Source organism: Quercus lobata, chromosome 4, assembly GCF_001633185.2.
Source record: "Quercus lobata isolate SW786 chromosome 4, ValleyOak3.0 Primary Assembly, whole genome shotgun sequence".
Lineage (NCBI taxonomy): Eukaryota > Viridiplantae > Streptophyta > Magnoliopsida > Fagales > Fagaceae > Quercus > Quercus lobata.
In genome coordinates this window covers 30,117,788-30,132,495 of record NC_044907.1, presented here as the reverse complement: position 1 = coordinate 30,132,495, position 14,708 = coordinate 30,117,788, and the positions used below count along the sequence as shown (strand labels likewise).

General features: G+C 34.0%; 1 protein-coding gene across 1 annotated transcript; it reads right to left on the bottom strand.

Moving 5' to 3' along the window:
- Positions 1–3,611: 3,611 nt before the first annotated feature.
- On the bottom strand, positions 3,612–13,956 carry LOC115987480. Its single transcript, XM_031111038.1, has 7 exons — positions 13,726–13,956; positions 12,101–12,139; positions 11,368–11,505; positions 6,427–6,566; positions 6,227–6,336; positions 5,326–5,441; positions 3,612–4,351 (listed from the first exon to the last, which is right to left on the bottom strand). Exons 1-7 carry the CDS (start codon positions 13,879–13,881, stop codon positions 3,794–3,796), a joined length of 1,257 nt encoding a protein of 418 aa, XP_030966898.1. The 5' UTR covers positions 13,882–13,956; the 3' UTR covers positions 3,612–3,793.
- Between the last annotated feature and the right edge of the window lie 752 nt (positions 13,957–14,708).

Genomic DNA, 14,708 nt, shown 5'->3' with positions numbered 1-14,708 from the left:
TTTAGAGGTTTGAATTCCCTCTCCTACTTGCTATATGACTTAAAAAATAAACTACAATAAAATCTCATTATTCAATATCTCTTCCAAGCAGAAAAGTATGAAACTAAAAAGAAATGAAGAGAACTAAATAATACACAAATCACTTATATAAATGGAATGTTTTCATGGCTCATTCATAGACGGACTTGTGTAAATTTTTTTTTTTTTTTGGTTAGAAACGAAAAAGGGCGCTCATTCACAACACATATCACTACTCGCATCCACATTTCATACCGTCGAGTCAGCTTTGGCCAAATGCTAGTTATGGTAACTTAGCATACCATATGACACTTTCTTTGCATATGGTTGACCAGTCCACCTATTTGTTCATATTGGCCTCCATTTAGATACGGCCCCCGACTTTCATGGCAAATCAACTTAATTAAAGTGGATCCCGCAAACTCCAATCAGTGCCTCCAATCTCTATGATTCTGGTCTACGCATACTAGTATGAACTAGTTCTTCAAATTTGATCCATTGTACTCTCATTCCCATTGAAGTTTTGAACCAAAAAATTATAATTTTATTTGTTGCTTCTAGCTTGTTCTCTTCGAGTGGGTTCGAAAATGTTTATGTTTTTATGCATGTGATGCATGTTGTACTAAAAGAAGATATAAAGGGTGAGCTTTTTGCTACTGTTTCCATTTGGATTTGAAGTTTTGAAGTGACTGACACTTTCTTCGTTCATGCTTTTTACATACTGTGCATGCAAGAATGGTCAAACCGCGTGGTTTCCTTGTGCATGAAGATAGATTTTAGTCATTAAAGAGACAATTAAGTCTTTAAAAACTTGGTTTGGTTGAAATTGAGGGCAAGTATGAACTAGTTTAACAAAACCAAGTTTTTGAAGGCTTAATTGTCTCTTTCATGACTAAAACCTATCATTGAATGCACGAAGAAGGAAACCACGCCATACAATATGTAAAAAGAGTAATGCTACAGCTATAAGATATTTTACATTAATACTTTTGTAAATTGTTGTTGTAGCAAAACTTTACTAATTCTCATCTAATCTCATCACTAACATGACTTTTTCCCTTATCAATAACGATTCACCACATCAGTGATTTATAAAAAATATTGTAAAATAGTTTATATCTATAGTGTTTTTCATTTGAAAATTTTGGTGTGAAAAAGAAAACAATATTTACACTTTTGTGTAAGGTATACATTACTCAACATATGAGCATGTTTTGCTAATCAAAATCATTATCACCAGAGAAAGAAAGAGAACAACTATTTACATGCAAATCAATATGTAGAGACACAGAAATTAGCCCCCGAAGTACACTCCTCGGGATTCTGCTACAATGACCCACACAATTTAAATATAAGTAAACAACAGGGAATAAACATTCCACAATGGAAAACACAAGCAGTGAATTTCTTTGACCATTAATGCTACAATTACGATTACAAATGCTATGGTGACTATAGGAAATTTTGTTTTATATTCCCGTGGTACCACACTTGGTGTTCCTTTCTCTAACTCTATTTCTCTTCTCAGACAGATTTCTCTCCCTTTTTTTGGATCCCCCTACCTTTTGCCTCCCCACACCCCCCCCCACCTTTTATAACTTCAGTCCTTGTTCTTATCACTACAGTTGTCCTGTACCCATTCAAAGTCTTAGAGATATTTTCCCTTACTTTATCGATTCCTTTCCTTCTTATCCTGGAATTTTGACTGCCAGGGATTGCATATACTATTCAGGCTACCTTATGCGCATTTAATGCGGCAGAAGTTAGGTAAGAACCCCCTTATTAATACGAAGGTAAAAATCTTCTTTCTTCTTGCGCAATCCGAAAGTTTCTCTTGATTACCAATGTCCTCTAGAGGTCATACATAGATTATTTGTGCTCTATGCCTCAGATAAGTGAGTGCTTTCCCTTTTTTGCGAGAATTGGTTTACCATGGTACACAGCTTTGTCCTCAACACTTAGGACAATCCAACTTTCACCTCTTTCATGGTTTACATCCTTTCGAGCATTCCTTTCAGTACATAGGCCAGGCCCAAGTCATTCCCCATGGCCTAATTACTTTTTGGGCTTTTGGTCCGAGTGGTGATTGTCCCACTCCCCACACAATACTTTCTTGATTAGCAAACAACACTAAATATTGGTTCCTCTCTCTCTCTCTCTCTCTCTCTCTCTCTCAAGCACTCCACGATTAGATTCCCACACAATTCATATTTCACTCATTTCATAGGCTTTTGTAATACTGATGAATATGATCTAGTAGAATAGAAATCCTATATTTTACTTTTTGAATTTTATTTTATGTTTTACTAATTTTAATATATCATGTGTCTGATTTTTTTTTTCATTTTAATCTTTGGTTATTTTATAAATAAATAAATATATATATATATATATAAAATAATATGTGACAAGTTATTATTGTAAAGTATAAAGTCAAATACAAATAGTGTGAGAAATTATTTTTATTCTAGTTTAATCCAACAATACCCTTCACAACTAGTGTTTAGAACAAGGGCCAAAAAAAACCACCATTAATACTAGTCATTATCCAACACATCTCATATATTATAAATTTGACTATTTAGGCTCCCATCATTTTCACTAGATGAAAAATGACCACATGAACATCTCATATACTATAAATTTTTTTTTTTTTTTTTTTTTTGAGAATCCCATATACTATAAATTTTATTGCATTGACTCCCGTCACTTTCACTAGATGAAAAATAACTACATGAAACATCTTATATACTATAAGTTTTACTATTTAAACTCCTACTCACTGTCAATTACCAACATTATGGCCGTGATTTCTCACTCACTAATACATTAACAATTTAACATCCCACAACTAGCGTTTAGAACAAGAGCCAAAAAAACCACCGTTAATACTAGTCATTATCCAACGCATCTCATATATTATAAATTTGACTATTAAAGCTCCCATCATTTTTCACTAGATGAAAAATGACCACATAAATATCTCATATACTATAAATTTGATTGCATTGACTCCCATCACTTCCACTAGATGAAAAATAACCACATGAAACATCTTTTATACTATAAATTTGACTATTTAAACTCTTGTCACTGTCAATTGGATAAAAAATAATCACACGAATCTCTTATATACTATAAATTTAACTATTTAAACTTCAGTCACTGTCATTGGATAAAATGACTATTTAAACTTCCATCACTGTCATTGAATAAAAACAACCACATGAAACTCTTATATCCTGTAAATTTGACTATTTAAACTCTCGTCACTTTCACTGAATGATGATCACATGAACATCACTTCAATGAAAACACATGCTAATTCTTACCAAACACATGCGTTCACTTGTTCACTTTTTGCCCGATAAAATGACAAATCAATCTACTGTTATTTTGAATAACACAGGTTTAGAAAGTTAATCTTGTACCATAAAGTAACCGCAATGATATTTGATTCTAGGCTTGACATTGTGATTTTACTTTATTTGTGGTATGGGAAGTGGAGAGTACGCGGATTAATGTCAATTTTTTTGGATTTCAAACCTCGAATTCCACCCTCTTTAATGGGTCCAAAAAGCAAGATTATATCAGGCATAAAGCTCACTAGATGGGAAACATATTATAACTTCTCTTTCATTCTTTCTTCTGGATTTTATCATTTTATCTTTTACATCTGTTGGTTCATGTAAAACCTTTTGCTTAATACATGATAATTATGGTGGGAAAATAAAACATAAAAAAGAATCAAGAACATATTAACCACAAAAATTGGTCACTCTGCTGTAGCATTCTCTTTTCTAATCCACTGCTCAACTGGTTTTCTTGAATTCCATGACCTGTGCTTCCTCAAGCCAGAGATCCTGTGTTCACTGGTGCTAGGTCCATTTGAGGAACCAACAGAATGTGTTTCCAAAGTGGCTGCAGGAACTCTTCTTAGTTGCTCAACTTCTTTGTTCGACCTGGTGTTGGGCGATGCCACTGGCTGTCTGGCTGGTTTTCTTGGATTCCGTGGCCTGGATTTCCTCATTCCAGTATGCTTGTTAGAACTGGTACTCGGCACCTTCGAGGAACCACTATCGTGTGTTTCGGAGGTGACTTGGGGGATGCTTCTTTCTTGCTCAGCAGATTCTTCAGTTGAAATAGTGGAACTAGATGCAATAGGTTGTTGAAGAAACATACCAGGCATGACAACAATACTTCTTTTAGGCTCAAATAAGCCACTGTTTTCTTGCTGCAGCCTTAGTGTGGTCTCAAATTTTTTTCTTCTCTCAATCTCTGAATTAGACTGAAGGAGTTTCTCATTGTCATCTACTTCATTTTCATCAAGATTCTAAAATCAAAGAACAAAGTCAGTAACAACTAAGACACTAGCATTTGATATATATGACCGAGTGAATTATTAAACATGAATAAACGAGACAATAACCCAACAAATATGAATTTGGAGTTCATGTTAACAAATTGCCAAATTATCCAGTTTACTTGGGACACATTGAATGAAAGTGCTGCAAAACTGGTACTTGGGTAATACTTAAGAAGTCAACAGACTCAATACATCAAAAGAGTAGATACCTATTCCACACTCCCTATCGACTACTCGTAGTTTTACTTGGGTAGATAGCCTCAAAAATCAAATCAAATTCAAATCTGCAGTCCACTATTTTCTATTTTGTTTCATAATAACTATTATCAAGTCAGCACACACCAACCCCAATAGACATGGTGAAGTATTTTCCTTTGTAATCAGTTCTTAAATGTATCAAAAGTTCAAATCTTTCCATAACTTAAAACTAAGAGAATAAAAATTATCATTCCTACAAAATAACATTACAGTACACAAGGCTGATGCTGCTTGGTCCTATGGTGATTGAGCAAGTATCTATTTGAATCCCTTTTCTCTTTACGTCAGAGTCAAATTTTAGAATTGTGTGGTTAAATGATTAAATCCACCATTTTTTAAAAGCTTAAACTTTTGAGAGAATCAGTAATTTGACATAGTATCAGAGCAAGAGGTCCTAGGTTTGATCCCTGTCTCTACTCTACGTCCCATTTAAAATCTCACGTGTTGGGCCTCACCTATTAAAAAGGAGTTTGAGCTAACACATGAGGGGGAGTGTTAGAATTGTGTGATTAAATAATTAAATCCACAATTTCCTAAAAGTTTAAGCTTTTGAGACGGTAATTTAACACGAGCTTTCCGGAAATGGTAGATTTAATCATTTAACCACACAATTCTAACATCAATGATTCAAATATATAAACACGCACACACAGGCATGTACTAATGTAAACGAATTGACATACCGATTGAGCAGAATGAGAGCCAACCAAGTCAAGTACATGCTCAAAATCCTTGGTATGAAAAACCTTGCGGCAAACTGGGCAAGTTCCCTCTCTCTCTTCCAAAGCTCCATGTATGTCTAACAACAAATTAATTGGTCACTAATGAGAAATCAATATCACAGGCAAAGTTAAAATCCCTAAAAATCAGAACAATACACATAAAATGAAACCTTTAAAAACACTAATGGCCAGTTTGGTAGGTGTGTTCTAACACACATTTTGACATTTTAAACAACATTACAAACATTTTCACACACTTTTTCACCCACACATATATCAAAAACACTCAAACAACATTACTCAAACTTCTCTACCAAATGGACCCTAAGTTTTGCTCATCTTGTCACCTATGAAGCATGCGAGACAAGGGCATCGACAACAGAATTATGAATACAATTTAAAACATATGATAACCAAGTCACCCAAGGGAAGCAGTCCATATACATGAGACACATGCAAAAGGCAGACACCATGCATCACCACTGACAATAATATGAATCATTCAAAGCAAGAAATAAGTGGAAAAGGGAAGCCAGTCCCCTAAGTCGAGCAAAATTACTCTCTTTTTTACCCCATCCCCAAAAACCAAAGGCAGACAGTGCATACAAGAGATGCTACATTTTTTATTTATTCGTAAGTTACACACATGACACACCCAATGGGTTTTGAACCCGCAACCTCATCCTCCACCCATTCTTGTTGAGGGATGAAGTGCCTTTTGAGCCAAAGTACATTGGTGTACCAAAGATATTATCTTAAGCCATGGAAATTAAATTTCAGAGTATAAATGATAAAAGGAAAATGAGAGATCATCCATCGCCCATGAAAAGATTGCTCTCCCATCAAACTGATCCAAGTATACCTTTTTCATTTCCCTTGAAACTGCTAGGACGGATGGTTACACTAGATGAATCACTAGCATGAGTTTCCTTTCCAGTTTGGAGCCAATCCCACCACCTAATAATGCATTCACTGCATAATTTTAACAAATGAAGCAGAAAATTAGCTATTGAAACCTATTTCTGATATCAGCTTGACAAAAGAAAAAGAAAAAAGGACTACCTGTGGAAGCAATGAAAACAAGACATTAACTTCATAAATGGCAAACTTTTACTCTGCTCATCTTCTGGAACCAAAGGATCCAAACACAATGGACAGTCTCCATCAGGGTGATTCATGATAGAGAGCTTCTCCACCGCTTCCTAGAAAAACATATTAATATATCCCTGTTTAGCAAATTTATGTCAATCTATATTCAAAAAAAGAAACAAAATTCTGGGTTTGGCAATTTAGTGTCTACCCGACAGAAACTTTTTGATCACATGGTCAGGCATGAAACAATTTCAATTAACATATCCAACTAAAATCACAATGTTTGAGAGATAACTCTCTAAGAATTTTTTTATTACCCCCCTTGACCAAACACATACTACAAAATGCTACCAGTAATAAAGTTGACAATATAAATACACTAAGACAATAAAAAGTCTATAACCCAATAACACAACCGGGGGGGAAGGAGGGAAAAACCACACCTCTATCGCCCATGTTAATTTCTAACTATATCTTCTTGAACAATTTCTTCGCAATATGGGCACTTTTAGTTATGGGAACAATTCAAAGTAATTTTCTTTAAGATGTACTCTTCAAATCATCACAACACTACACAAATTTTAATTTCTTACTAGGTTCTGTTGTCCAACTAAAACATCAACACTGTGATGTACGACAAATTTGAAAATCTCCCAACAATCAGTCAAAAGAATCTCCGTCCAATTTCTCCCTATGATGCCAATGTAACGTAGGAAAAAACCAAAATGATGCAACAAAAAAATCTGAAGAACAGAAAAATAAAAGATAGATAACCTAGAATTCAGCACCTAGGTTCGGATGAAGTCAATGGCAAGCAAGGGGAACCTCATGAAGTCAACAACTAGGGTTAGCCAAAGTCAATACCAAACCATTGGAAGAATTCCAAGAGAAATTATCAACCAAACTGTAGTTTATCATCAAAAGAGTACACTTATAGAGTATTCTAAAATTAAATCCTAATTTTGATTGACATAGGAAAACCCTAATTCTAATTGACTAAGGAAATCTAATTCTAAATGACTTGGGAAATCCCAATTATAGAATTACAAAAAATAATATTGACTCTAGGAAGTCAGCACCAGACCATTGGAGGCATTCCAAGATAAATTTCATTATCAATCAAACTGTAGTCTATCTACTTAATAGTACAATATTGTGCTTGTATAGATTACTAAAACTATAAAGCTGTCCATGAAGGTAGAATGTTGGATAAAGCTATCCATGAAGGTCACCTGTTAGGTTTTCATGTAGGTGATTCAGAAGGAAGATTTTGGTGGTTTCTCATCTCCTTTTCGCTGATGATACCCTAATTTTTTGTGATGCTAACCTTGATCAAATGTTGATAGTCCGCCTGGTGCTCATTTGGTTTAGGGTTGTGCTGGGCTTGAAGATAAACCTAGGTAAGTCTGAATTGGTAACTATGGGGGCGGTTCATAACATTGAGTTATTGGTGGCTGTCCTAGGCTGTAAGTAAGTTTCTCTTCCAATGAAATATTTGGGTCTTCCTTTGGGTGAAAAATTCAAAGATAAGACAATATGGAATCTAATTTTGGAGAAGGTGGAATGGAAATTAGTGGGTTGGAAAAAATTATATTTATCCAAGGGAGGTAGAGTCGCTTTAGTTAAAAGCAATATCTCAAATCTACCTACTTATTTTTTTTTCTATTTCCTATCCCTGCTTTAATAGCTAACCGAATTGCAAGACTTCAATAGAACTTTTCATGGGGTGGCCTACGGGGTGAACCCAAATTTCATCTTGTTAAATGGGCTACTATTTGTGCTCCACTTTCTTCTGGTGGTTTGGGGTTTAGGAATCTGAGAATTTTTAATGTAGCTTTATTAGGGAAGTGGTTGTGGAGATTTGGGCAAGAAAGGGATGCCCTTTGGCAACAAGTGATAGAGGTGAAGTATGGATGTGAATGGGGTGGTTGGTGTCCTAGCTCTGTCTGGTCCCTATGAAGTCAATTTGTGGAAAAATATTAGACAGGGGTGGCCCTCTTTGTCTCAATTTATCTTGTATGAAGTTGGAGATGGATCAAAAGAGCAGTTTTGGCTAGACCAATGGTGTGGAACGTCTTCTCTTGCTGACTGCTATCTCGAAATATTTAGGATTTGCCAAAACAAGGAGGCAAGTGTGGCTGATTTTATGAACTACACCAACAGAGTCCTTCATTGGGATATACATTTTTTTAGGGCTGTGCATGATTGGGAATTGGAAGCTTTGTCGAGCTTCATGGATACCATTTATGGCACTCCAATAAGGGGGATTGAGGAATATAAGAGGTGCTGGTTACTTGATAAGAGTAAGGGGTTTATGGTTAGTGCATATTACTGTCTTTTAACTAGCCATAGTGATCATTTTTTCCCTTGAAAGAGCATTTGGAAGCGGAAGGTTCCTTCTAGAATGGCTTTCTTTATATAGACTGCTGCCTTGAGGGAAAAGTCTGACAATTGACAATGTAAGGAAAAGAAAGGTATATATTTTGGATTGGTGTTACATGTGCAAGTGTAATAGTAAAACTATTGACCATCTCTTCCTTCATTGTCCCGTTGCCATGGATCTACGGGCTATGGTTTTTGGTTTATTTGGAGCATGTTTGGGTTTTGCCAAAGTCCATTATTGAGCTTCTTGCTCGTTGACAAGGTCTGTTTGGTTGTCATCATAATGGATATATACGGATCATTGTTCCTCATTGTTTGATGTGGTGTATTTGAAAGGAAAGAAATAGTAGGTGTTGTGAAGATAGTGAGCGTTCTATGCCTAATCTCAAGTTATTCTTTTTTAGAACCTTATTGGACTAGTTGTCAATGTGGAGAAACCAATCCTTTTCTTCAATTTTGGATTTACTTGATTTATGAATTTTTTGTATTTGATATGTACACCCCTGTATACTCCTTGTGAACTTGGGTGTCTCTTTTTTGATATCAATAAATCTTTATTAATTATAAATAAATAAAAAATGATTACTAAAACTAAACCCTAATTCAAATTGACATAGGAAAACCCTAATTCTAATTCTAATTCTAATTGAATAAGTAAACCATATTTTTTTATAAGTTTTGGCTTACAAACTAATTCCAAATGACTTGGGAAATCTCATTTATTGAATTGCAAATAGACCTTTGACTATCATAAATTAAATAAAAATACTAATAAACCTCTAATTAACTACTTATACCTTAAATAAAAAAATACAATTAAATAACACTAAATTAAAATAAATATTTTTCTATACTTCTTGTATCAAATTGTTGGGATTAAGATTTAAAAACGTGTGGTTTTAGGGTTAGGAGAATGGAGGAAACAACCTAGAGTCTATAGATTGAATATGAATCATAACGGTTTGATTATGGAAAAGACGAGCGACTCATTTGAATGAAATTTGCAGGAAATTGATTCAACAGGTTGTTCAATGGCAAGAGGCAAGGATAAACTACAGACATTTGAAGGGTTTTAATTGGGTGAGAAGGGAAATTTTTAGATCACAAAGAGGGAAGTAAAGAAAAAAAGTAATCTTATTGGGGCTGCTCTTTAAACAACACTCAAAAAACTTGGTCTTCTATTATTAAACTCTGAATCTCTATTGTGTAAAAACAAATGCTTCTAAAGACTCTTGATTCATACTGATTATAAGTAAAATTCTCAATAAGTACCTCATATGCCCATAAAAGACTAACGTAAGAAAAACAGCCCCCATACTACTAAATCTAGAATAACCATATTTAAGAAAATACCAACAAAAAAATGCAAAATAGGAAATCTATGCAGTATTGCAGTGAATTTTGACATTGAGTAAAACAGCACCACAAATCCCAGTTTTTGACCTATGTTTATTATAGCTATGGACGATTCAACAGATTACTTTCAAATGACACATCTCAATCCAAACACATCTAGGTCTTGTATTAACAAACTCAGACTCAAAAAATTACGAAATGGCAGATATAACACCAATGAACCCATGTCCACAAACCTACACAGATTTACCATCTAAGTCTAACAGCTCAACCGGGAAGTAGCATATCTTTCAAGAAAAAAATTCAGTTTTGCTCAAAGAATTTTAAACTTGATAGTGTAAAACTAAGCGTTTGAATGCTGCACAAGATGGCTTGGTGCACTCTCTCTCCTCATATATTCTTTTTCTGCACACTATCACATATGTGGTACTATTCACAGCCCAAAAATAAAATTAAAAAATATCCATCTCGTCCATCTTTGCAATCACAAATCATTTCCCCCTAATAATTTTCCATAGCCTTTTCACCATAAATCAAATGTAATACTCTTTCCAAATCTTAGCCTCTATAACTCATTATCAACCAATAAACCCTACATCCTTCCTCCATCCTTCCAAACCTTAAAATTATAAGTCCTTAGATCTAAAGTCTGCAAAATGATCAATCATAGACAGGTTTCTAATATGTCCCGCATCAAATCATCTCTTCAAGAAGACAAAAACAAATAATGAAAAAACATACAAAAGAAAAAAAAAATTTCTCCAGCAAAATACAGATGGGCTATGAAGAGTTCATAAATAAAGTATATTCAGACACTTTCAAGCAAAAGGAGGGGAGAAAATAGCATTATAGGGAAATGGTTTGCCGCTTTGCCTGCCAGCCTTCCAAGGAAAATGTAACCCTCAGACAGATTTGGCTCAATAAATAATCCATGAAACTCCAACTCAAGTTCCTAGAAAGTTCAGCAAAATATCTAAGGATGTGAAAACATATCAAATGTCTGATGCACACGTCCCTGTGTTTATGGGTGTGTATTTACCACTATCAGTATTATGCACCTAATACTTGCCTCTATCAATTGCACCCACATTTGTGTTGACAATATAGAGAGAGTACCAATATCAGTGTTTACATCCTTAAAAAATTTTGTTGGATGAGTAGTGCAATAGTTACCTCACAGAGTGCAACAAGCATTAAGTAACAGGAGAGTTCACATGCTTTGTCTTGTATACAAGTCATTAGCTCTTTTTGCCTTTGCTCATCAAGACCCTTAGAATCTATGAGATCAATATGTGGTGGCTCCTTTGGATACTGCCACAAGATATAGGCAAAGTTAGTGAGGAAGTTGACAACATTACATGATAACTTGCTAGACGAAAATGACCAGTGCAAAAACATTAAAATGAGATTTGACAATTATGTATTCTCACAATAATATCAAAGCAATGAATCAAGGCTGGAAAAAAATAGCATATACTGTGTTTAAGATTGGTTGGTTACCCACCCTGTGTATTCCAAATAGTCCTTTTTTATAAACAAATACAAGTAATAGGTTCATGCAATGCACAGGCGAAAACCATATCCAAACTAGAGAAAATATTTCAATAAACCAAATTTTCTTTCTCATTTTTATAAATCACTAAAACTTAATGGCGTTATTCAATTTAACCAATAAAGAAAAATATATTCTGTTTTCACAGATCATTATGCAGGCAGATATATAGCTACCATGAAACCCCCACAAAATATATAAGGCTTCTACCCATAACATTCTTCCTAACTATATTATATACTTACAAAATCACTACCATTATGAAGCATCCCCCAATTAAATTCATGCAATTCATTAAGGAAACGATATAATATTATGAAGCATTCTCAAGAGTGTGAATAAGCTATGATATACCTGGGAACCCGCCCGTAACCCAATAACTGCCTCCACAAACTGCAAGAATAAGAAACAAAGTTGCCACAAAAATTAAAGGCCGTATACAATAAAATAAATCATACCAATTAAAGAACAAAACATCAATAAAGCAAACAAATAATTTACACTATTATTTGAATATAGTAACTAGTGGTCAATTATAGCACCAAAGCCACCTTTGGCATAAATCCTAAGTCCTTCCAATACATTTCAAAATCCAAAAACACACATACAATTATGATGGATTGTTAAAAATTAAAAATTTACACGAATCACCTAAACTCTTACACTAACCCATCAAACTTTGTAGTCAAAACCAGTGTTGTTAAAAGCACTGAGCGCACTTAAGTGCAAAGGCCTCCTAGAGCCTAGGCGCAAAGCGCAAGCACGAGCCTAATCGATGTGAAGTGCACATTTAAAAAAAAAATTTAATAAATTAAAAAAAAAAATTATTAATGATCAATACAACAATCAAGTGATCAATTAATCATATAAATTACAATAAAACATTTTATATAATTTATATAACATTTATATAATTCTATTGTGCTTTACAAAATATATGCAACCATGATATTTGATGGCCATGATTACAAAACATGGTTGAATCAAAATAGAAGTATAGAACCAAGAAGGCAAAGGCTAAAAAGTACTAGAATGTTAAGTAATGTTATCTTTGTGAGTGTCTGATTTAGTGTTTGTTTGTGTGGTTGTGGTTAAAAGTTCAAAAATATCTAAAGACATAGGCTTAGGTGTATGGTAGCACACCACACTATTAGTTTTTATATATTAAATCAATGGCTTATATCAAACATATTTAGATTTAATAGCTAAAAATCAAATCAGGATTTTTTTAAAAAAAATTTACAAAAAGCTCAAAAAAGCACGCTTTGCACTTAATAAAAAAGCTCATAAAAGCGTGCTTAAAGCGCGCTTTTGTGAGGGCGCTTCACTTTAGAGGGAAAAGCCCCAAGGGCTTTGCGCTCTGCGCTTTGCGCTTAAGCGCGCTTTTAACAACACTGGTCAAAACAGGCTTATCTACTAGAATATCACTATGTGCATGTATCTATTCATTCATGAGTACAATAAACACATTAAGTACAGAATCCTAATAATTCGAATTCACACAGAGTAAAGAGCAATCTAAAATCAATCCGGTGAGATTACATATTCTTTATGTTCTTAGCACGCATGCCAAATTTCGTGTGAATCAGACTTTAATTACTATTTAATCCATAAACTCATCTTTGACGCATTATTTTAAACTACAAAAACTTGAATTTAATCCATTGGTTGATACCATGACTATTAGATTTGTCAATCATACACAGCTATCAAGGACAAGAACCCATGAATATCTACCTCAAGCTAAGTATTTTCTTAATTAGAATTAAGCAATCAAAATTCAAAATTTTTAGATTTTTAGATTTTCTTTTTTCTTTTTTCCATTGATACAACAACTTGGGTAAAGCAAAAGGTGTGGTCTTTTGATTCGATTTCGACAGTTTTTCTTTTATCTTTTCTGGGTTTTGGTTTTACTTTCCATCGTTTTCTGGGCAACCAAACAGAGACAGAAAATAGTATAGAGAGAGAGAGAGAGAGACCTGTTGGGAGGTGACATCGGCGGTGCGAGGCTTGAGGAGGAGGTGGAGGTGAGGAGGGTAGGATTGGAGAACCACGCAATCGTCTCCGTACACTGCTTGCACCGCCTCTACTTCTGCCGCAACTTCCTCTTCTTCGACGATGCTGCTGCTTGCCATTGTTCTCAGAGAGAAAGAGAGAGAGAGAGAGAGAGAGATGTTTTATTCCTTTTTGTTTTGGGAGAGACAGAATAATAAGGATGCTTTCTCTTCTTTTTATTCTAATTGATTCGGTTTGGTAATTTTGAAACGGTGAACGTTGTACCTTGTAAGAATTTTTTTTTTTTGGTTAAAGAATAATTATTGCCACTTCATGGCAGAGTCGGTGATGTTAAAAAAACCATTTTTAGAAAAGCTTTATTAGAAATTGAAAAAATTGTTAAAAATTTTTCAACTTTCAATAAATTTTTTCTAAAATTGGTTTACTATTATATGTCCTTAGGACACACATTAGTAAAATACTTATTATTATTATTATTATTGTGAGAAATGATATATTCACAATATTTTTACAATAAATCTTAAGTAGTATATTGTTTCTAATTATTATTGTTACAGCAAAAAAGTAATCTTAGTGTTAGGTTTAAATTTGAACCAATAATAACTAACCACCTATAATTTGTTGTGAAAATATTATAAAAATATTTGGACATAACACCTCTCATTATTATTATTACTAGTCATTAATTCGTACAACGTAGAATATTTTTTTTTTTTTTTTTTTTTTTTGAGGAAGGTACAACGTAGAAATAAGTTAAAGCAAGTTGTTGATAATTGTTTTTGGTAAAACTTATTTTTTGTGGACATTATTCCTTCAGACTAATTTTCATAAACTTAGAAGATGAGGTGTTTATTCGTTTGCACATTTTTTGTAAAACACTTTGTGGCATGTATGTCATCGTGCTAGCCACCCTCAAGTATTATATATAGCACCTTTTCATCTACGG